The following is a 24,613-nucleotide window of genomic DNA, read 5'->3' on the forward strand; positions in this document are numbered from 1 at the left end:
GATGTGAGCTCCTCTATATTTGGCCCCAACATTGCTTATATGTTAAATATATTATATGTTCATATATTAATGAATGTAAAATGTTTGATTATGTGATGAACTTCTGGCCTATATTTTACACGGTACATGTTATATTCATAGAAAACAGTTAGCAAATTCTGTACTTAATTGCAATTTGTTTTTGTTAGAAATGTAGACCTTAAAAATCTATATTGCTTAAACAACAAACAGAATGATAAGCTGTTATAATGTATAGAGATATTTTTTTCAAATGATTATTCCACCTCTTACAATACAATATTTTTTATACATAAGGTTTTTTTTGTGAATGTGTTCTTTGATATGATGAAATTTGTTTGGATTCATTAATAAATTAACTTTGATATGGTTATTTATTAGTTAAAGTGCGAATTCTGATACTTTGTCAGTAAAGCCTCATTTTGTGTGTAGCCTATATGTAATATTGCTAACATATATGTAAGGTAAAGCCTTAAAAACACAAAAAAACAGTCTTAAATAATCACATAAACAGACACATTTCCCTGTGTCCTTTTTGAGAAACACAGAGGCATAAAAACAAGAAGCAACAGTTCCATCTAGTGGTTAGACGAGGCAAATGTTACGCAGAAAACTTTCTGAAAATCGGTTCGCACAAACAACAGAAAACGTGTTTTGGCAGATCTTTGGCTCTTTTAAATATTCAGGCAAGTGAACAGCACCAGTCCATTCGAAAACTAATAATGACGGACATACATGTTAGTTTCCTAAGTTGGCATGGCCTCGTAAAGCTGCGAAATATTCATTTAAGAATGGCAGTTGTTTCGTCAGATTTAGAAATCGTAATAAATACGTTGTTTTAATGGTAATTAATACATTGGTTGCAAATTCACTTGAAATGTTTTTGTACCAGCTTTGATTAACTTTCATTTGATTCACGTTGATTTTATGTAAATTAAATGCAAATACGGGAAAGTCGGTTAAACAATCTGAGCACAAGAGCACGCCTGACTTCCGTTCCCAACTGTTTCCTGTGACATAATGAGGTTTAAGAGGAATAGCGCGGATGTTCAAACATATAAAACATATTAAATAATCAAACATAAAAAATATTTAGTTTCTGATCCGAGGTTTGTGGTGTCTGGAATTCTGACTTTAATGGCATCGCTGCGCATGCGCGGTGTCATAGCAACAGTGATAAACTTGCACGAGGGCAGTGGACCAAGATGTCAAAACGGGAGCAAGAGGCAGCCGAATATCTCGAGAACCACAAGATTATTGACCTGATGGATAATTTAACTAGTATGCTGTTTTTCTGCAGACCAGGTGAGAGTTTTAGCGCGTCTTGTTGTTTCTAAACTTGAGCACTTTTGAACGAAAGATAAGTCCAAATGTGTCTGCCAAACGACTATATACTGTTCTTCTTTTAATACTGGCTCAATAAAGAAAAAGTTGACGCCCAATGCCACAAATTCTGCTTTACAGAGCGACCTCGGGAATTTCTGATTGACCAGCTTGAAAAGCTTAAGGAATCTAAAGTCAGTCAAGAATACAGTCCGTGTCTTTTTAACGAGACCAACCTAGACGCTCTGTTTGGTATCCTGGATCCCTCTCATCAGGGTTATATCACTAATGCGCAATACAAAGAAGGTAAATCTGAACCTTTGTTTAATGTCTTTTGTATTTTGTGCTGTAGCGTTTTTGACGAAAAGGCTCAAATACGCCAATAGTATTGCATTATTTATTTTCTCTGTTATGAGAAAAGTTGCTGCTAACCTATTTTTACACCTCATGTCAAAATTACACATCGGGGTTCGTCATGACTTTCCTGTTGTACCAAAGTACCCCACATCCAGTGTTCTCGAGTTTCAATGGCATACATATGTGTCACTACAATATTGGAATACAAAATTGGCATATAGACGGTAGACAAGACATAAACAAACGTTACGGCGCATGCGCACTTTTGTGACCGGTCACAAACAATAGAGTGCCTGTGGATTATTTCTGACAACAATCAAAAGAAACCGAGAAGAAGCATTACTTGACTAAACTTGTCTCTCCAATATTTTTAATTTAGACTGCGATACCAAGCTCAACCGCTAGAGGTAAATGTACCATACGGTTTCTTTAAATGTGACCAAACTACCTTTCATATTTAATCAAATGAACATACAACAAAATTCAACAAATCTTTTATTAAATACAATAATTATACAATAAAATAATAATATAAATTAATGTGTAAATAAATGAACCAAAATATAAATAGTTATATTATTAGACACTAGCCAAACACCAACCGGTGATGAAACGGTCTACCATAAATAGCCTACCTGAGTAGTGTAGTATAATCTATTTTAGTGTGCTTTTAAATGATGTGCCAAAGTCAATGTATCTACAGAGCTGGGTAGATGACTTATGAATTGGGATCAATTACGTAATACAGATTACATGACATGTATGATTCGTAGTTAGTAAAGTAATCTCCTGGATTACACATTGTTAGGAACGTAATCTGTATATTTTTGGATTACATTTAGATTATATTTGGGGTATATAATTGAAGCAGGATCATTTTGTACTATTTTTGACACATATGACAAGGAAAAAGATTTCATGCTTTATCACCAACAAGAGCCTCAACATCTTTTTAAACAGTACAGTCAAAATACTTACACTCAACTTGTTGTAAGTGTTTACTGATACTGAATAGTTTACCCATGAGATTCCTTAAAAATGAAAGGGTGTCTATTAGGGGTGTGACAAGATCTCAAAGTGACAAGATTTCTTGTCAAGGTCTCGTGATATCAGTCCGATGGTGAAATTAGAATTGAAGATGCCCTTCCACTTTTAAATAATATATAATAATAATATGTGTAAAAATACATTTATGTAAGTTAAATTTTCAAAATGCACATATTTGGCATTTAGTGATTTTCGGTTGAATGAAAATTTAATCTTGCGTCTCGTCTCGTGGGATGAGTGTCTCGTACACCCCTAATGTCTCTACCTCCAGCCATCAAATGCTAAGTGCTGCTCCATTTTGCATACCTCTGCGATTCCAAACCCCTCCCCTCTCTGCTGGAAAAAACTAGAAGAGGTAGGTATGTTTATTAGAAACATTTTGAAAAAAAGAAAATCACTGAACTGTAAACAATTTACTGCCATTATGTGAATAAAATGTACTTCACAAGTACTTCATTTTTGTAATCTGATTACGTAATCCAGATTACATGTAATCCGTTACTACACAGCTCTGCTTGTTAAATATATCAGTAGTTAATCATAGGATCTATGTTGCTTCTCCATAGCACTAAAGACACTTGGTGTCAAGAATTTCAATCAGTTCCCAGATGGAGCTGGTGAGGACAGAATATCACAAGAGACTTTCAGAAGAGAGGCGTAAGTATAACCACTACTTCAACAACTCCTCCTCGTCTGAATTAGAAGTTGTTCTTTGAATTTAGAAGAAGCTGTGTAGTTCACACAGTTTTTGGTGGTTGCAAGAAACCTTTTAGGTTAGAAAAACCTTTTTAACATTAATTTCTTTCTATTTGTTGTACAAGATTTGCCAAGACTGATTTTATTCTCTGTTTAGGAAAGACGGGCTTCTGAGAAGTGCAGCAACATTCCAGACATAGATATTCAATGGACAAATCTACAACAAAAAAACTGACATATTTAACATTGCTTATGTAACATAATGATTTACATTTTATATATATTTTATATATGTGTTTATTAATACAATGTTTGCAGATGTCCCATCATTATAAACCTCTTCTGGTGTGTTTATGTATACGGTATATTTGAAATGCAGATTATTGATCTTTTGTATTTGAGTTTAAATGTAATTATTTTACCTGGTAATAAATAATCCTCTAAAATCTATTTCTGATTATCCTAAAAGTGTTGAATAGAAACAAAAAATTACCACAAATACAGTGCATAGATAAAATAAATATTAACAAATGTGCTTTAAAATTCATGCACTAATGCTCTTGCATACATAGCATTAAAATATCAAGCTGAATTATTAATTGAACCCTGAATATTACAGTTTGATGGATATATTGTCATATAGTCATTACCTCAGATTAAAAGGGTTAGTTTTTTAATGAACAGCAGTAGCCAGCTCTTGATCCAATTAAATAACAATTGCAGACTTGTAACTAAAACTATCACAGTATAAAAATCTTTATATGATTAACTATAAATCTATGTGTGAACATTACTGTGTTTGTAGCATGAACTCTGAGGAATAATGCATTGAGGCCAATAAAAACAGACCATTTTTCAGATGTAAACAACACTGGTCCAGAAGCACTTCCTGTTTCAGTTTTTTAACACTACAGCAATGTTACAATAAATACAACCAACAGAATATTTAGGACCGCATTGAAAAGTTAAACAAACATATTTTAGCTTTGACTAAAAAATCTGAAAGAGGAAGCAATTCTGTACCAGTGTTGTTAATCGTGAAAAACGGTCAATATACAATATATACAATGAATGTTTTGGTGATACAAAAAACAGAGTTTAATATAAAGAGTTTTCTAGAGTTTAATATAAAATTTGACTAACACACTTGACCAAAATGTATTTTGACACTTAAGCCGCTATATGGTAAAAGGTTCTATCTGACGTTTTTGTCAAAATGAGTTATTCACAACTCAGATGCAACATGTGACGTTTTTCCTTACTCTGTGTATGGGACTTTTTTAGAAAACAAAAAGGTAACGTAGAAAATCTAATTGTATACAACCTTTGGAAAAAAAAGGTTCTACGAGATCAAATTGTATGCCATTTGATTTTTTTTGTAAATAGAACCTGATCATTTTAAGGCAACGATGCATACATGTCACAACACAAGGCACAATATAAAAAATACCACAAACACATTTGAAACAAACCATTTCACATAAACTATTTTTTTCTGTTAATTCTTAGATGTAATATGTAACCTTTGAAAAATGTCATGAGGGCTATATCTCAGTAATTATAAAGTTTAAGATCATAAATTTGTCACAAGCTGTTTGACTTGCAATGGTTTGTGGTGTATGTTGGCAGTACAAAAGTAAAACTCTTAGAAATTTTTTGTTGGGTCAAATATAATGAGGTCAATTTTAAATATTGCTTAAAATGTTTAATGTAATTGTATACAATATCATTACAAAACTATTTGTGTCTGTACGTAAAATGCTTTTCTGTTTCATAATTGTTTACATTTTACTAAGGTAGGCGACTTATCTCATATAACATAACATGACACATAAGGTGTGTTTGGTCATACAATCATTTGCTGGGCAGTAATGTTTGATTGTTAAAAAATATAGTCCTAGAGGACCTGACTCCCATCCCGGACCGACCCGGTCGAGGCCCGCTTGGAGCGTGGTGAGTAGAACCACTAAACTACCTGGACTTATAAAAAGTCTCCATTCTGGTAAAATATAAAAATGAAAGTATTCAGATACTTTAAAGAACTACAAGAAGAAGAACTACACCCGTGGTGGTGTTGCTAGGGCACTTGCTAGGTAAATTTCAAGTCTGTGTCAGTTCTAAAAATCATACAAAAGTCTATTATCATGTTTGTAGATGACACTTGGTATGATCCAACAAAACAAAATTTGGTCTCAACTGTCCAAAGATTTCAGGAGCCACTTTGAAATGTTTGAGGACCCGGACCAGCGCTGTACTTCCTAAAGTTTAATCAAATGTAATCTCTTAAAGGGGGATTGGGGTAGTTTTGACACTGAATATTTATAGAGTGGTAGAAGACTAACTAGAACCAACTATAGACAGGAATTAGGAATGGGTAATCTAATGTCACTTACCTTCTAAGCTTTATGTTATTGTGTATTTTAATATAAATCATAAGGGCCACAGAAAAACTCTTAATTAATTTATAAAACTGAATTTCTTAAAAGCTTAATCAACAAATAGTTAAAACAATAACAACAAAGTAAGTCTTTGTATAAACATCACAGCTGAAGACATGGTGTGCTTTTCAGAATTGACTGTGTAAAATATAAAAAGATAAGAACAAAAAGAAGTGAGATGTTCTCATTTATACGAGGGCTCAGCCCAGTGGAAGGAGCTGTAGAGAGGTGAAGGGAGCTAGAACTGTTTACATTAACAATTCAATGAGAAGAACAATGGCATGCTAATTGTGGTGGCAACAGTTGAAAGTTGTGACAGCATCTTGGTGTGCCCGATAACAAGTACTTGTAATGTCCTAATATTATAACTTTTGTTGACCAGTTTAAACTTGAAATTAAGCGTGCGTGTATGTTTAAACACGTTTATATGTGGGATGAAGCTTTTTACATTGCGAACTGTCAGATGGGTCGGTTGTGGCTTTGAAAAGGATTTCGCCACGACAAACTTCACAACAGACATAAATCGCAAGCGAATATAAATCACACGTCAACGCTGTTTTATATCGTGTCATTAGGGGATCTCTGGAAAGTTTCGAAATATATTTTAACAAGTTTAAAAGCTGTCTTACGTGCCTACGCAAAGACCATGTTGCGTTGGTTTAAATTTCGATTTGGATCAGGAGATTCGCAAAGGCTTCATTTTAATCGAACGGTTGGTTAATTTTACACAGTTACTTGTACGTATTGCGGGGGGTCTGGTGTTACACGCCAAACTGGCGACAACATCGGGTGCCACATTTTGGTGGTCTTGAACATCCATTGCACCTTTGCGCAACAGCCGCTTCTCCGCCGAGAGGTCCTCACGGTGCACAAAGGCAGCTTCCGAGAGGGCAGCGTCAGCGCGAGAAACAACCTCCGGACCGTATCAGACCCTCCTAACTCGAAATTTCACCCTTCGAGCCTTGCTTTCCGAAAGGTAAGAACTCTAGGAAAACATCTCGCCTATTTTAATGCCGCGAGTTGCCCACTCGGGCCCGGAATCGTGCAGCGGACCCGTGTCGTTTCCTACCCTGCCCGAGCGTGGTTGTTCTCAGAAAATGGCGTCACCGTTCGTGCTGGCTGTGCAACCGTGGAAAACGCACTTGTTCCGAGCGCTTTTATTAGAGTCTGGGTGGATTTGGACTCATCCAGACCGTCCGCGTCGACAGAGCAAGACTGTGGGCCCGCTTGGGAGTGATTGTGGCACTTCGTAACAAAATATAGAAGAGGAGAGGACGCGTAAAGGCGGAAGGGTCACCAGACCTGTGCGCCAAAGCCGCTTCGGGAAGATGGCACGGCGCCGCAAAGCGCAGCACTTTATCATTTGGACGTGCCCTGCAATCGCGCAAATCCTCTTGAGAGTGTTTAGTGTTACACTGTGAGCGGACGCGGGTATGCATTTCGCTGGTTATATGTCCGGAAAGCACTGCAAGTTACTGGCAACGTCGTCTTTTGTATCAGCCTCTCGCGTCAGCCCGCCTTTACGCCGCACTCGCTCCCTGGTAAGCATCGGTCCGTGAGCGTGGGCTCCTTATGCCGTTTCAAAGCTCCATTCTGCCCATGGGCTCTCCTTCTCCATCAAGTTAATCTGGCCCATTGTGGTCCGCAATAGAGGAGATTTGGCCTGACAATGTAACCGTGTAAAAGAGATTTACAGAATAATGGAGCGATGCAAATTGCTCCGCGGAAAAAAACGCCAAATAGGCTGAATAACTGAAAAAACCCGGCGACACATCGCTGATATAACCTGAGCTTACATTTTGAAACAGTTTGGCCAAATGAACTGTGTATGCGCCACGACGTCTCGGAATTGCGCATAGGGGAGACCGCGAACGAAGAACCCTGCCCTTTCCAACAGGTTTTAAAGCGAATCGAGCAACAAAAATAGCCAAGAACAACCAAAACACAGTCGTTCTTATGTGATCTTGGGGATATTTATGCCACAGTCTCGTTTTAGCGGTTATATGTATCTTGAAAGCCACTGTGGATTTGGTGATGCTCGTCCTGGCAATAGCTTCGCGCGTTCCCGAACACATGCATCCACAGTCTTCCATCACAAGCGGTGGCGTGGACGTGTGTGAAGCGATCATAACACGTCTCTTCGTCATCGTGTATTTCACCGCGACTCGTCTTTCTCGGTCTACAGACTGTCTATGCTGAACTTTTGTGTCAACTTTGGCATTGTTCACCCAAATCTGGCCCGCCGTTTGCACCCACTTGAGATGTTTTGGTGGGGACTTCCTTGGGATGCCCTGATACATTTAAGTTGGCGAAGAAACTATTATAAGTTTGGTTTATATATCGCTTGATTTCGTATCCCTGTGTGAACGTAAGAATAATGCCGTTTGTCAGATGTGTGATACAAATGTTGTTTTTGTTTGTTGATGGACAAACGCGAGCCCGCTTTTGTAAACAACCAGATGAGCAAACTTCAGTAGGGATGTATTATGTATTTAAATAATGGTGTAATAATAACGACTTTGACTTGTTCGCAAGCGTCAGAAGGGACTGGCACAGCTCGTGTGCCTATCAGTTTAAATGATTATTTTTTCCGGTCACGTGGCCAAAGTGCCTCAGATGCTTTTTGGTGCCGATGGTCGTTTTAAGACGTGCACGGTTTGCACAGCTAACAATGAATTCGCGGCGAATCGCAACTTATTCTATAGCATTTATGTCGAATCATCGGGAGATAGTTGTCTTGGTTATTTCAAGCCAGCTCAAATGAAGTTTTTAAAGTAGGCTATATGTTCCCCGATGAATGCACAAGGTACACGCGCAGATACAGTTGTGCATGCGTCTCGTAATGTGAACGGTATAAAACACATTTTTTTGCCATTAAACGAATGAAGGCATCGTAAAGAATGAATCGAAGCCTGGTGATGTTCATTAGTGCAGTTGGGTACGACACGTGCTCTTTGGTACACAGTCCGGTACTTCCTGCCTCGCTAACGTTTGGGCAGGATAGTAGGCTAATGGTGCTGTCAGGTGTTTATTTACAGAATAAACTGGATGTCATTACGGCCTCATTTAGGATAATATGAGCATTTAAGTTCAATACTAAGCACATAACAATCACAAAAACAATCCATGCGCACTCAGTAGGCTACACCGTTACAATAGATTACTATGGTAGTTGCTTCAGATTTACTGACTGCATTTGTTACCATATGGATGTTGTTAAGTTAAATTAAAGCAAACTTTTCTTTTATCACTTAAGATTAAAAGTCAGATTTGTTTAGAAAAATCATTATATAAACATGTATTTAACAGTGAATTTATTCAATTGTGTAATTCTTGAATTGTTTTTGTAATGCAGCTCAAATTCATTTAAAACATATTTATATTTTTTTATCAAGTATTCGAATGGACACGCTTTTTAAATGTTATTTATTTTCGCTTATGTTTTATTTATTTTATAAGCGTTGCTGAGGTAGCCTATTGCGTTGGCTAGAATGATCTTTGTTTGTCGGTTATGGTGTCAAGTTGTGATACCATGATTGAGATTTCTATAGTCTTTAGTGCTAACATGGCGTTAAAAATAACAAATACAAGTTAAATGTATAGTTGAATATATTCATTTAAGTGACTGCATCATTGTTATTCAGGTGCTGAAAAGTAACGCTATATACATGTTAATCTATAGAAGATTATAGAAAGATGTCCCGTGTATTTATATCCAAGCTTGGCATCTGGTCTAATCCAACTCTATGTATATACTAAGGTATGTAATCTTAGTTTGAACACGGTGTCGTTTCTTGTTACTTTGTAAAAAGATATGGCTACAAAAAATGTATAATCAAAATATTTCTTAGGATATATATTGTAAGTTCTCCCATCTATACGGTGGCTTTTAAAATTCATTCAAGATAGCAGTCAGTGCATTAGTATTAGATGCTGTGCGATCAAGGATGAGCTGTCATTACACATTGTCTCCTCATAACGTCTGGGCAATTATGATGCTGCTTTGATGCATTACAAACATTTACATAATTCATATTCGTGTCCTTTTGAGCGCTGAGACATCGCGCCTCACATTGACGTTTATTGAAAATATTTCCTTGGTAAAAATGTGCAGCGAAAAAATTGCATCATCACGTAATAATCACTGCGTTTGTTTATCTTAGAAAATATCCCCATAAGCTACAGTTGTGTTGTCTTATTAAAAACAAATATTTATGATTTTAGTTTACTCCTATGTAAAGGTCTGTTTTGCATTCAGGAAAAAATTATGTATTTAATGTTAGAGAGCTGCATCACTAAAGTGATAAAATGCACACACCGATAAAATGTATAGGTTGAATTAGGCATGTTTAATGACCAGAAGCGTTTTGTCGTCTCCACTGATTCACTTTTGGATTTATCTTCCAGGTTTGTTAGGACCTACTGGAGATGGAGGCTTGTTACACTGAAGATCAGGAAAACCTGACCAGTGACAAATGGTGTCAGACGGAAACACTCCAGCACTGCAGTTGCCAAACAACACAAACCCTTCAAGATCCTTGCGAAAATAATCCAGGTAGGAATTTGGTACTTGAAAAAAATAATGGTCTAGATGTACCTGTTGTTTCAATGTACAGATTACTCCTCTTGGTGTGTTATCTCCTATTGGAAATGCTTGTGTTGAATCACTTGCTGTCTTCCAAAATCTGGTAAGCGGACTCGTCAACATTTTAAAATTGAATTTACAATTCACTATTTAACTTACATTGTGTTGCATTGAATAGTTGAGAAGCGAGTATTCCATTTTAAAAGAGAGAAAAATTCATTTCAAGAGAAAATTATGGTTATTGACAAAAAGGATGCACGTTTTTGAGAGAACATACCTTTCTGTGAATTGAAAATGTGTAACCCGAGCAATACCCGACAAATGGAGAAGGAATGGCTCTTCGTACAACATAAAATTGTTAAAGTATATTATTAAAATTTTCATGTGCCCATTTATGCTGAATAAGGAAAGCTTCAGATGGTTATTTAAACCACAAAATATTGGCATCTGACCTATCAGCATGGCGAAAACCTTTGGTGAAAACTGATTTTTAAATCGTAATGATCGAGTAACACACTCAGTTTCTGCCAATCTCATATTAATCTTGAGCGCCTATACAGCAGTTTTGCATACATTGTGTCTTAGAAGATTATTTAGATTGATAACATTTATAAAAGAGAGATACAGCTGTACGATTATTTCCGGAAAAACACGAGCTGCTGGAGGCTGGCAGGGGGGACGGAGCTACAATACGAGCACACAACACATCATCGCATTAATCCCTTCGTGTTTTTTGTATTATGCAGGTACATGCCGATTGCCAACAAAGAACAAACATATGACTTAATTTGACTTACCGTGTGCAGTTCATGTCCGGCATCTTTTAACACTGGATCCGCGGCATCTATCAGTTTAAAATGATATATAAATCCAGTGTTATATCCACCGTTTAGTGTTTAACATCCATCACTGAAATGCAGTGAGCAAACGGACACACCTAAACTTTACTATCGCAAGAGTATCGAGCAGGCCCACAGCGAAGCCAATCGTGATTGTTAGCGGGTCTGGCACGTAGCTGGGGGGGCTCTTTCTTTCGCCTTGCCATGCTTTTCCGGAAGAATTGCCCAATAAAAGTAAAAGGATCAGACTTTTAAAAAACTGGGGAAGTGTGTCAAGTACAGAAATACTACGTCATACCTCCAACTAATTTATTAACAAGTTGACCATGTTGAGCATGAGAAGCCTGCTCGTTCAACAGTGTAACGAATTCAGAATGCATGACTTAGGATGTTTTTCCGCCTTTAAGGTTGACATTTGCATGGAATTGCCACACACAATATTTTTAGGTTGGCGACTTAAAAAATGTAACTTGCAATTGTCTCGCCTCCTGCAGAATAGAAAAGTTGCCGTCTTTATTCTTGAGAACATTACTAATTTGTCACTTATGAGTTCCCATAGAAGCTGCCTGTGCGAGCAGTAGGCTGACAAGCACACCACTCGGTTTTGAAACACAGCTACTTTCCAACCTGCTTACATTGCATAACATCAAACTAAATTTATTGCAAGTATCTGTCAATGCAGCTCAATTTAACTGTGATGTCTTGGTCGTTAAATATTGGACAATCTCATTCCAGTGTGACATCATTTTTGCATAATTTCCAGTGCTAGAATAAGATTACTAGCGCAGCACGCTGTTATTTGTGTCCTGCAGCGCTGCTAATTTCAGTGACCTGGAGTTGTTTGTCCTTATGGTAATTTATGATCATTAATATAGACAGGTACATACAGCTGGAGGAAAGAGGATGGGCATTTGATGCAAACAATATTCTTTATTGTAAATTACACAGTTACCTCTTAGTTTTCATTATTCATGTTTGATGTAACAAAGATTTGATTCGAGGTGAAAATGTCAGTCTTCTCCGGGTAAATAAACAAACTGCAGTTTTTAAAATGTCAAAGATGACATGTCTGCAATTTCAATGTTTTTCCACTCAGTTTGCACCTCTGATCTATATAAATGACTGGATTGCTCATGACGTCATTACACTGAAGCTACCGCGCCGCCATGTTGGTATGCCCAAAAGTTATCAAATATTAATGATAAGACAGTTCTTATCAGTCCCCGTTTTTATATGTAAAGTCAAACAGCAAATTTTTACAGCGCATATGTCTTAAGCATGTGAATTGTTAATTTTTTAAAGTTGGGAATTTTCCTGTCTTATTAGATATAGAGTGAGTTACGTTCATTTCTATTACAGTAGCGTACATATCAGAACAGCAGATCAACGAGACACCTCAACATATGCTTATTCTGAAATCTAAATACAGGCTGGATATGTTATCAAAGTCAAGAAGATTTTCTCAATAAATGTGTAATACACACTGGCTGGTTAATATTTATTACGAAACCCAAGGTACACGCTTAATGCGTGCAGTTAGAGGTTGCCATAATAGCCGGTACAAATGCAAAAGATGTCCACAAAACATTTGTTTTGCCCATAATCCCCACACCAATGCTTAATCTGGATGTCGCGCATCTAATGATCTGCATCCATTATTCATTGTTTTAGCCTATTGGATGCCCTCTCTCTTGGACAATTTACCTTCTTGACTACAATAAATAATAAACATCATTCAAAGGCAGGCATTTATGGGGAGAGTGACACTAAATGTAGAGAAATATCATTATGTATCATCGATTTCATATAAACAAAACATATTTAGCACATCTAAGTAAACAGTATGCAAATAGCGGTGTAATAATATTAGCAGCAGTTAATACTTAGCTGTCAGCATTTTTATATGTATTAAGCAGTTTTTAACTTAACAGGCTAAAGCAAACGCTTTTATCCACAGTATATTTACCATTAGTCAACACGCTCAACAGTACTGATAGCCTAGTTTACCAGGCAATGTTTCTAGGAGGATTAAAGACGAAGTAAGCAAGGGAGAGAATTAACAACATAAAATGTTTTTTATTGAATAAACATAAAAACAGACAGTTAATGTTTTTGGAAAGCTGTGATGGATGCTGCAGCTCCGTGGAAACCTGCGATACAAGAGCAACCAGCCGTCTGCATTCTTCTGTTATTAGTTGTAAGGATCTAGGAATGTTTGCTCCACTCTGACTGGGATTCACATCTGCTTTTAAAAACACGAATTTGTGGTCTGTCATGTACCAATTTTGACCAACTTTCACACTGTGCAAGTACTGGTAAAGTTACGTCTCTGTCCCTTTTAGCTGCGCATTGAAGACCCATCAACTACAAGAGAAAAATTATTGAATTTATCTTCATGATATATACTGCTACTTAATAAAAAAGTAGCATGATATAAATAATAAAAGTAATAAAAAAGGGCTTATCCTCCTTTAGCCAGAAATGAAGTGCACCTAGTTTAAAAATCAACTACCGTGTATACTTGTCGCGCTCTGATCTCCTACAACAGGTTTACGCATTTTTCTGTGCCCAATGAACTTACACAGAAGGATGCAAAAGTCTTTTGTCTTTTTTTTGGTGTTTTAGAGCATTTGATCGAGCCCGGTGATCCACCACTGCTTCAACAACAGCTCCAGACCTCCAAGTCAGGCATTCATCAAATCATTGAGTGTTTTCGCTCAGGTATGTCAAACCTTAACCTTGCATCATTCAGTGAATCTGCTTCATTTTATTTGTATATCCTTATTTAAAACAACAAAGGTGCAACCTATCATGTGGGTGGGTTGACACAGGGTCGCTTGACCACCATAAACCGACACTTTCATACTTCTGTATATCCAAACGTACTTGTGGTCTCATTTCCTGATAACTGCTTGCTTTGATGTGTACAGGTACAGCTCAACTCAAACATATGTTGTTGAAGGAAGTTGACACCATATTTGAGTGCAAACGCTGTCGAAGTCTTTTCCGCGGCCTACCAAATCTGGTCACACACAAGGAGTTTTACTGCTTTTCACGGCAACCTCAGTCAGATGGTATGTGAATGACTTCTCGTACCTTAGCTTGGAACGGCAAGGACATGGGTTCAATTCCCCGGCATTGCACATACTTCAAAATGTGTTGTTTAAATGCATCTGTGTATTTTAAATTTTTACATGCTTTTTTTCTGCTCACTGTAACACAATTTATGTATTCCATTTTGCCCATCTGGAATACAAGAGTATAACATTTGGTGATCACATTATTTCCTGCAGATCCCTCAGAAGGCGGGCAGAGCCAGACCATCAAAGAACTTCTTCAAGTTATCTATCCTCAGAAAGACAGCGAGGAGAATATAATTCAGCTTGAGGCTATTGAGACCAACCCCAATGCGGTGTTTCAGCACGTGTCACCAATCGAGGATCAGGACGCACCCGAAACCCCAACCATCACCCCCAATGCCGAGAACTCAGTGCCTGTGAAGAAGAATCGGCGCAAATCTATTTTGGCACCCAAAAAGGTCCAGCAGTCAGACATTGAGGAGGAGATCAAAAACGAACCCGAAGAACCGCCCGCTAAAGAAGGCCCAAGCTCCGAAGAGCCAGAAAAGACCGAACAGCCCGAAGTGGAAGAAGAGGAAGAAGAGAGCGCCACCTCTGAAGGGAAAGAGATGAGAATCTCTTGCTGCCTTTGCGGAAAAGACTTCAACTCCAGACGCAGCATCCGCCGTCATTGCCGTAAAGTGCATTGGCAGAGGCTGGAGGAGTTGCGCAAGTTCACGGAAACACGCACGGTTCCCATCAGCTTGCTGTCGGTGGTAAAAGACAAGTGTTCGGTTGTTGAACCCACTCCATCTACTGGGAAGAGCTGCCCTGTGTGCAAAAAGTCCTTCGCCACCAAGGCCAACGTCCGTCGGCACTTCGACGAGGTCCATCGCGGTTTAAGGCGGGATAGCATCACGCCGGAAATTGCCACTAGACCTGGCCAGCCTCTTTTACTCACTTCTCCTGCACCGAAGCCCCCGAGCAGTCCTCCAAAGCAGGAACAGGCACAGCCACAGGCACAGAACAACCTGACTAACTGCCGCTGCAAGCTGTGCAAGAGGAAGTACAGCTCGCATGTGATGCTCAGGAGGCATATGCGGATCGTCCATAAGATACACACCCTTGAGAACGGTTCTACTGCCAACCGTAGTCTATCCAAACAGAAAGCCAAAACAAAGCACAACAAAAAAGACAAAAAGAAGGATGGTGCTCACGGCAAAATGGCGAAGTCTACCGAGGAGAACAGCAACAACGGCATAAGTTTTGACTTCAGACGGATCTATTGCTGGTTGTGCAAACGTCAGTTTAGTACTGGTCAGAATCTGAGCAAGCACATCGCTGAGCTGCACACGGACGGAACGGACAGCATCTACATCAAGTTCTACCGCTGCCCCATCTGTCGATACGAATCGCGGCGGAAGCGCGATGTCATCCGCCACATTACAGTGGTACACAAGAAGTCGTCTCGGTATCTGGCTAAGGTGATGCCTGCTTTGGAGAACCAGGCAGTAAAGAAGCCAGCGGACGCCATTTTAAGCACCAACAAGAAAACAAATTCAAAAGAAGATGGGAGACATACCGACAGCGATGAGCAAGACCCACCGGCATCCCCAGACACTCATGAAGAAGATCCTCCCAAACCAAAAAAACAAGAATCCCCAACGTCATCTAACACTCGAAAGAATTCTGCTCTCACATCGCAGAATACGGGCAAACAAGACTCTTCACTCACCCCAAACACATACAGGCTAGAAAATAACCTTCAGGTGTCCAAGAACCCCCATGTGACTAGGAGTCATAATATGAAAGGGCCGCCCATCACTAGAAGCCAGGAGTCTTGCACGGAGGTCAGGGTGACCAAAACCTTTTCCCTCCACGCGTGCGATATGTGTGGCCGTGCATTCGCCAAAAAGGTCTACCTTGAGACACACAGACGAAGGCATAAGACTGCCATCACAAGTGGGAACAAACTACAAGGAAGAAGCACTCGATCAAAGGCCCTTATTTAGTAGGTTTGGATTTATTATGAGACGTAAACATTATGCAAGCCTTCTGAGGTCTTTAACATCTTCATTCTGACATTTTGTCATTTAAAATATGTATGTATGTATATGATTCTTTCTCATGTGAAACACAAAAGATGATTTTTTGAGAAATGTCTCTGTGGTTTTGTATCCACACAATGGAAGTCAATGGGGGCCAATGTTTGGTTACCAACGTTCTTCAAATATCTTTTGTGTTCTGCACAAGAAAGGCATACAGGTTTGAAATGACGTATCAAAATAAGTTAAAGATGAGGTATCACACACAGTTTCTGCCAATTTCATATTAATCTTGAGTGCCTATACAGTCGTATCTTCAGAGAGTGTTTAGTTTAATCAAATTTATAAAAGAGAGATACAGCTGTATGATTATTTCTGAAAAAGACGAGCTGCTGGAGGTGTGCAGAACTAAATCACGGTCGCACAATACATCGTCGCATTGTCCCTTTGTGTTTTTTTTACATTATGGACGTATGCACCGATTGCCAACAAAACACAGACATGTGACTTACACGTACGGCTTATGTCCAGCATCTTTTAGCACTGGGACAGCGCCATCTATCAGTTTCAAACGATCTCCAAATTCAATAGCTTGTTACCCCAGCTTTAAGCAAGTTCAACATAGAAGAATAAAACGTTTTATAATAACTTTATAAGTACAGCAACTTTCTAAATGGTTTAGGCAACCAACCTAAATTCTGCCCTAGAAAAGCCCTTCTTAGTATTTACAAAAACATTAATCCTAGAATGTTAAATAAAATTGGTTACGGTTTCATCTTCACAACATAAACAAACGTTCCTGCACATGCACACTTTTGTGAACTCAACTTCCGGTACACATTATCAAACAATAGAGTGCCTGTAGATTATTTCTGATAACAATCCAAAGAAAGGGAGAAGATCCGCTACTTGGCTAAACTTGTCTCTTCCAACCGCTAGATGTCAATGAACCACACGGTTTGTTTAAATGCGACCGAACTACAGGACTCGTTCAACAAATTGTTTATTTCATAAAATGAATTTACAACAAAATTCAACAAATTGTTTATTTAATACAATTATTATACAGTAAAATAATAATACTAATTATTGTTAACATAAATTAAATGAATAGTTATATTATACACTAGCCGAACACAAACTGGAAGTTAACCGGGCTCAGGCACACGTGCGAGTAATGAAACAGTCTATAGTTCTGTAGAGTTTATAGTGATGATTCATGTGCACAATATTGTTATTGTAGCCAATTTAACATAATGCAAATAATTCTACATAACATATTAGCATAGTATTACGTATACCAGGATGAAGGTATTAATTACCTGATGTGAAAAAAACTATATTGTCATATGTGATTGTCATTCTTCCAATGTGCAGAAGTTCCAGTAGTTTTAGAGAACTGAAACAACTTAAATTTAGTTTCCTCACACAAAGCGATTATGTGGCTATAGAAGAATTGGAAAACTAGTGTAGTTTTATAGACTAATTATACGTTGCTTTTTTGTTCCTTTTTGGAGTGTAGCACTTTATGCTTTAAATACATTTTAAAGGGCTTCATCAATATTGTCCTAAAAGTAATTTGTGTTTCACAGATGTAAAATAAGATGACATGAAAGTTGACTAATAGTCTTTTCATTTTTAAGCGAATCCTTATATCTTTAAAAGTACAATATGATAAATGCTGCATTGTCATATTATCACTCCTGTTTTGACATCTTCAATTTTTTCCCTTTAGATTGTTGTTTTTCTCTGAACACGTAGCACATTTGCACTGGTTTCCATGGATGGTTTTATCTCCTTGTGGAGGAAGAGGAGGTGATATGGACAAGCTTGGGAGTAGAAAGCGAAGGATAACTTTTGAGGATGAATTGAGCATGAACTGCACCAAAAACTGCGTTTCCAGCTTTCTACTCTGGAGGGCGCTGTTACAAAAGTTATGTTATCCACCATCCAAATGAAATGTATCTTTATTTGAGGTTCAAAATCAGTTTCTGCCATTGTGTTTAGTATTGGTGTTGACGACGTGTTTGATCAACTTTTAGAAAGAATTTGTTTGTACACGGATTATACCACAGTTTTTTTTGGTAATATGTCTGACAGTCTTAAACACAAAAAGAATGTTTCATAAATGAACTTGGTTGTAAAAGAGTGGGAGGTGACATATTATTTCCTCGAAATGTACAGCATGTCTAACTAATGTTAAATAACCATAAGTAGATAAATGAATGTGCTTCATATTTTGTTGACGCGCGATCACCTCTAATCAACTATATGTATTGAAATGCTGCTAATTCATTAGAAATGTACCCTCATATTTCTCCTGCCCTTTAAGTCAAAGCCTAAACATTAAGCTGCTCAGGATGTGTCTTTCTTAAGAAGTAAGATTTGTTTAAACAGCTAAAACTTTGTGTTAGTCTAACTAAAGGTTGCATATGACTGAAAAGAAATAGAATGCTGTTGAATTTGTTTAGTTTGCTAGCCTACTAATAACTTACAGATATTAAGAAAATGATTTTGAAGTTTTATTTGCTTCTATTATTGCTTTGAAGTTTTATTTGCTCCCATTATTGCTTTCAAATAGTTATAATGATGTAACTGGCATTTAAGCAAGTTAATTTCAAGTACTTTTTTGTTTAGTTGGAGTGCATGCTGAATGCTTTCAACCCTTAGTTTGTGTATGCTAAGGGCTTTTTTTCAAATGCCAAAACCTAGATTTACTCTGACGGGGTACTGCACTCGTTTTTATTTGCAAAATCCTTGCTTGCAGTAGCATATTTTGGTCAAATAAAAATAATTAAAAAGCTCCGTACGTTTTTCTTTTGTGTATTTATCACTTAAAACCACATTTTTTGTGTGAGAGCTTTACGTTTCAGAACTAAAGCCCAATGGGGCGTATGCGTAAAAAAAGTATTTTTGTTTCAGTGTCTCATAAAGGAAGCACACATAATGTGTATATAAAGGACAGATTTACATATTTAACATGATATACATAATAATAAGAGAGACGCATCTGCTATCAAATATGGAGTATCACTCACAACTTATGACCTAGCACATAATAAAAATTAAATTTTTAGTTCCATTAGATGACGTCCAATCACTGGCCTGCGTTTTACGTCAGCTCGTAGCAGCACGTCATTCAAAGCGGGACACCGTTCGCTTATTTTCCTGTGACGTGACTGCTTTAGCGCCGACATCTCTCTGAGGAAAAACTTTCATTATTCTGTAACATATCAGTACACAAATTTGGTCGATTATTTAAATCGAACTGTTGTTTTGCCTACACGTCTAGCACCGTTTGTTTATACATGACATAAAATAGCGTTTGTCTTTTTAAAAGTTACATCGCGTTGCGATTTCGGTTAAACGTCTTTACAAACGTGTCACGTGATCTCCGGAAAGGGACCATCGGAAGCATCGATGCTCCCTGGTTTTTGCGGTGCATTGTGGGAAGTTTTAGAGATCGATCAGTGCACTGGAAGGATTTTGCTTTTGGGTAAATTTCACCTACATAAAGCCAGAGACATCCATTGCAAACCTAGCATTAGAATGTTTTCATCTGATAAAAAAGTCCCGTTTTACTTCCTTTAAAAATATGTCAGATCCGTTGAACTCAAAGGCCTCAAAAACTTTAAACAAAATTTAGTCTATAGTAACATATCTCTAAAAGATCCCTTCTTTCCTTTTTTCTTTATTTATCTTTGATATATCTTGTACATTTGTGTATCTTATCTCACTTCATGTGATGATGTCCGTTTGCCCCGTTACTTAAAATCGATTGTTATTCTTTCAACTGCAATAAAAAAGGGATTTCAAAATGGCTGTCTCCCTTGTCAGTGCCCTGACTACGGAACAAGGGAGCTGATCGAGACACAGCCCGAGTTTCGGAGAAAACCAAAGGATGTTTGTTCCCAAACAAAGCGAATCATTTGAAAACACTGACGTGACAGTGGTTTTAAACATATCTGGTTTAGACTTGACTGTTTAAAACTCGTTTGATTGTGGATGTGACTGCTAAAACGCCGCGGTAGGTTAAAGTAAGCAAATTATTTCGATGTTTGCATAATAATACAGTCACAATAAAAATACTATAGAATTGATAAATAAACGTGTAACTGTAAGCTGACCCACACGGTGTTCAACAGCTTGATCGCATGATGTAGCTGCACCGTGCGCACACTAGATGTCGCAATTGAATAATCAGACCGGTGTCCTTCGAAACCGTCTGGACATCTTCAAGCAAACCTGCAGTTGTCAAACCGCCACTGATGTGTCCGCATACCGTTGCGCTTATTCCAGTAACAACGCTCATCTCGAATTGCCACTGACATTCAAAGCACCGCACGTGGACTCGTTTCAAATGAGAAATGCCAATTTGATGTAATTCTTTCAAACTATTTTGTAATAAACGAACTCGTTATGCGCAATAGACAAACTCCACTTTGACATGACGCGGCTCACGATGAAGAAAGCGCCCAAATTGTCAGACCAATCATGACAGAGTGGGAGTATTTGCGCGATGCTCGTGAGCTCCGTGTCCCTCTCGCGCCGTCCCTCCCAGCAGCATCAAAGCGTTAAGCGATCAGCAAAAGAGACCGGAGCGCAGCCACCTGCAGGTATGCGAGCGTTTGTCTTGTTATTTTCATCTCTTTTCACCTAAGACGCATTGTTCTATAATAATGTTTCTGTGGTTGTTTAATTGTTGCTATGCGGTTTGAGAGGCACTGTAGTTTTAAATGTTTCTAGATGATGTTATTGTTTGTATAAATGATGCATTTTATAGATATGACTCGAGAATGAAGAACAGGTCTGGCGACTTTTTGTCGGTCAAAATGTTCAAAAGTTTCATACAATAACAGCAGTGACATGAACAATGTGTGCAAGCGATTTCTTCATCCCAGAAAAGGGACACCGACTGTTCACTGATGCGAGTTCTTATGCATCATCATTGACTGTTCGTTTGCTTTGACTTTTTTCTGTTCACATTTGTCAAGCATTATAAAGCAACAAAATCGCATTTGCTTTAGTGTAGCCTATACATTTGCAGGAGTGAATAATAAAAACACAGTAGCCTACTGTAAATGTGCGTATTCATTTAATTCATGAATCTGTTTAAAATGACTGAAAAGATCTGCTTTAAACTCAGTTTTCTTATTGTGTCTTATACCGGACTTATTGATTCAATTGATTCCAGTCAGCGCTGATAGAGAGGCGATACGCAAGTATTCATTAGAGGCGTCTATGGTTGAGCATTTGCGCGTGCATGTCTCCATCCCTGCCTAAGATGACACATTTTATACAATTTCAAAAGATGTTAAATGCATATTTCTGCTGAAACACATACGTTTTTTAAATGCAAATTTTTGATTTATTTCAGCAAATGAACATGTGGGTCTTGCCACTTTTTTCACTGTAGGTGCCTAGCTGTGCTGCATGTGTGTGTTATAATAAATAATGTGCCTGTTCTTTGCTAATGAAAGCATATTTATCTGCTGTTCCCTCTCACACAGGATTTAAATGGTCTGTGACCTCTGTAATTGAGGAGCCTGCAACTATGTGATTACTTATATTCCACCATCCTTGCTCATAAAGAACCTTTTTACCTTTGGCCTCCGAAATCCCAACCCTACAAATCCAATGTTCTTATCGGATTCCAGCATTTGGTACACGGTGGCTCCAGATAAGAGCACTGATGACCTGCTTCACTCAATGCTTCCAGCTGGCTTCCCCCCATATTAACTGTAAGACACACCGCTATCCCATCGCTCCTTGCTCTTTTGGTTCCACCCATAGCCTTATGCCGCCATGGTGAGGGCCTTAGCATGGTATGGCGGTTTTCTTTTGCTGACGGCGCTGACCAGTTCTGTTGGCCAGCGTGCCGATCCCCTGACGCTCCCTGCCCCTGAATATGCCCATTCTATACGACTGGATGGCGACATCATCCTGGGTGGTCTTTTCCCAGTGCACGCACGAGGCGAGCGTGGCGCCCCCTGTGGGGAATTGAAGAAAGAGAAGGGGATTCACAGATTGGAGGCCATGCTCTTTGCCATTGACCTCATTAACAAAGACCCCGACCTGCTGCCCAACGTAACGCTGGGGGCGCGCATCTTGGACACCTGCTCACGTGACACCTACGCGTTGGAGCAGTCGCTTACGTTTGTGCAAGCACTCATCGAACGTGATTCTTCCGATGTGCGATGCACTAGTGGCGAGCTGCCCATTTTTGCCAAGCCGGACAAGATCGTTGGTGTGATAGGTGCCGCGGCTAGCTCCGTATCCATCATGGTGGCCAACATCCTACGCCTGTTTAAGGTAATTTCGCTACACTACGAATGTTAATGAAGGCTCGTAAAGTTGCAAAATGTTTATACTTATTAAAATTGGCAAATGAGAAGATTAATAGACAAAGTAGCTTTTATTTAGTTACCTCTTATCTCCATATGTCGTGATTTTTATTTTTAGTAAGTTTAGTCATTTTTCGCCATTAATCATTATGATTGGTCACTGCTTATGTTGGCCACTGAGTTTTGCAAATTTCTAACCAACAAAAAGTATTAAAAAGTTTTTTTTTCATTTCCTGAAAAGAGCGAATACGGACATCCGAGGTTTTGAAAGGACAGTGACAATATGTTTATGTATGTACATTCACATGTGACTTGTCATGTCAGAAATCTAAGTGTTTATTTATTTTTTGTTATTTCTTAATTTGGTTTCAATTTCATGTCATGAGATGCAATGTGAAAATCACATGACCAGTCAAATACTACTCACTTCATTGGACACTTTGGTTGGAAAACAAATGTCATCGGTAACTAAACTTTTGCGGAATCTTTCATCTATGCCAAAAAAGTTTAACTTCTAAGTCAAAGTTCAAGCTTTTTGGCAGCTCTTTCCTGACTCTTGTTGGTTTTAGTAGCCTGCAATTGCATCTGTTCCAAAAGCGAATCGATAATCACTTGAGTCACTTAAACAGTAAACAGGGATCAGCTCATAAATATGAATGAATAAAAATGTCAGACCTTTTCAACGGGTCGCCAATAGCATTTAACGTAGGATCTGAAGATATTTCCGCAATCGCCTAAACTGATTATTATTTCTGCCTGTTAGGCTGAGCATAAATTCTCCTTTTGATTCTTAAAAATCCTTCCACTGGGTTATCTTATGTTTCATGTCTCATTAATGATTGAGCGTCTGTTACAGTTGCTAAATATAACCGACTTGTAATTGGATCAAAGAATTGGTGCCGTATTTATCCCATGAAGGAATTCACCTTTTCAACTGCAAAGAAATCAGACACACTCCATGACTTCTGAATCTGGAGATTATGAAAATAGAAGCTTGTGCTTTAAAAAGAAAGGAGATTATTTGCTATAGGGTCTTGTTTTTATTATTCATAGTTTGTTGTTAATCTGATCAGTGTATTGTGTTTGTTGGATGTTTAAAATTACTACAAGAAAACATTGGCGAGCTGGTTGCATGTAGTTCATTACACGTATCTTGTGAAATGTCCGGCTTCAAACACAAAAGGTGCTTCAAAAGGTTCTTTGATGCCATATAAGAACATTTTGGCTCCATAAAAAACCTTTAACATCCGATTATAAAAAAGTAAGAAAGAGATGGTTCTTTAAAGAACCTTTGTCTGTATGGTTCTTTGTAGAATCAAAAATGGTTCCTCTGTGGCTTCGATGTGAAGAACCTTTTAGGCACCTGAGTGTCAGTCAGCGTAACATGCTCATAATGGGACTTCATCAGGTCATCTTTCTGCATTGTTCTTCACCTTGCACATCCATTTAACTTAGAAATTGATCGATATTACATATTAACTTAGATATTTCTTAACACAGATCATTTTAGGCTGATACGGCCGATGCTTGATTCATTTTGCTGTTAAAGAACGTAAATCGTCCTATTTGTAAATTTCAGAGCGTACCTGAAAAAGGAGAAAGTGTGTAATTGGATAACGCTCCCCCAAATTCTACCTGAGCGTCTTTTCGGCTTCTTCCTTGCATTGATCTGCAGTGACTGGACATTTTACTTTCCGGAGAGTCTCGTTCAGGAGTCACATGACAAAAGCCATGGAGTTGGATCTGGTATGGATTGATTGTAGCTCAAGGTTGATAAGAGGACGTTTGCTGTCTAATGAGGATTTCACATGTTTTTAAAGTATAAATATAAAAAAGAAGTCGGACTGTTTTTAAAAAGTTGG

General features: G+C 38.2%; 3 protein-coding genes across 4 annotated transcripts in view; all 3 read left to right on the top strand.

The window, feature by feature from the left end:
- Positions 1 to 555: 555 nt before the first annotated feature.
- On the top strand, positions 556 to 3,890 carry efcab10 (EF-hand calcium binding domain 10). Its single transcript, XM_079450105.1, has 4 exons — positions 556 to 1,323; positions 1,483 to 1,647; positions 3,312 to 3,402; positions 3,599 to 3,890. The coding sequence occupies exons 1-4, from the start codon at positions 1,224 to 1,226 to the stop codon at positions 3,639 to 3,641; spliced, it is 399 nt and encodes a 132-aa protein (XP_079306231.1). The 5' UTR covers positions 556 to 1,223; the 3' UTR covers positions 3,642 to 3,890.
- A 2,844-nt stretch (positions 3,891 to 6,734) lies between these two features.
- znf800a (zinc finger protein 800a) lies at positions 6,735 to 19,212 on the top strand (the record flags this gene model as incomplete). Of its 2 annotated transcripts, XM_079449598.1 has the most annotated exons (6): positions 6,735 to 6,855; positions 10,287 to 10,434; positions 13,929 to 14,024; positions 14,234 to 14,377; positions 14,597 to 16,373; positions 18,143 to 19,212. In XM_079449598.1, coding segments are annotated over exons 2-6 (2,145 nt in total). In that variant the 5' UTR covers positions 6,735 to 6,855; positions 10,287 to 10,307. The 2 variants fall into 2 exon arrangements, with proteins under 2 accessions (XP_079305724.1, XP_079305725.1); XM_079449599.1 differs by lacking the exon at positions 18,143 to 19,212 and having other exon boundaries at positions 14,597 to 16,374.
- Positions 19,213 to 20,892: 1,680 nt separating this feature from the next.
- Positions 20,893 to 24,613, top strand: part of grm8b (glutamate receptor, metabotropic 8b) — a 111,758-nt gene continuing 108,037 nt past the window's right edge. The window contains exons 1-2 of the mRNA XM_079450890.1: positions 20,893 to 21,023; positions 21,918 to 22,719. Of these exons, the coding sequence (XP_079307016.1) occupies positions 22,213 to 22,719 (507 nt within the window). The 5' untranslated portion in view covers positions 20,893 to 21,023; positions 21,918 to 22,212. The remainder of the gene's footprint in view (positions 21,024 to 21,917; positions 22,720 to 24,613) is intronic.

This window comes from Barbatula barbatula (assembly GCF_947034865.1).
Source record: "Barbatula barbatula genome assembly, chromosome: 25".
In the NCBI taxonomy this organism is placed as follows: domain Eukaryota; kingdom Metazoa; phylum Chordata; class Actinopteri; order Cypriniformes; family Nemacheilidae; genus Barbatula; species Barbatula barbatula.

Bases quoted from the DNA above. Each gene is read 5' to 3' on its own strand.
- efcab10 (XM_079450105.1), top strand. From the start codon at position 1,224: ATGTCAAAACGGGAGCAAGAGGCAGCCGAATATCTCGAGAACCACAAG. The intron at 1,648-3,311 runs GTAAATCTGAAC...GCTTCTCCATAG, and splicing joins TAATGCGCAATACAAAGAAG to CACTAAAGACACTTGGTGTC. The intron at 3,403-3,598 runs GTAAGTATAACC...TTCTCTGTTTAG, and splicing joins GAGACTTTCAGAAGAGAGGC to GAAAGACGGGCTTCTGAGAA.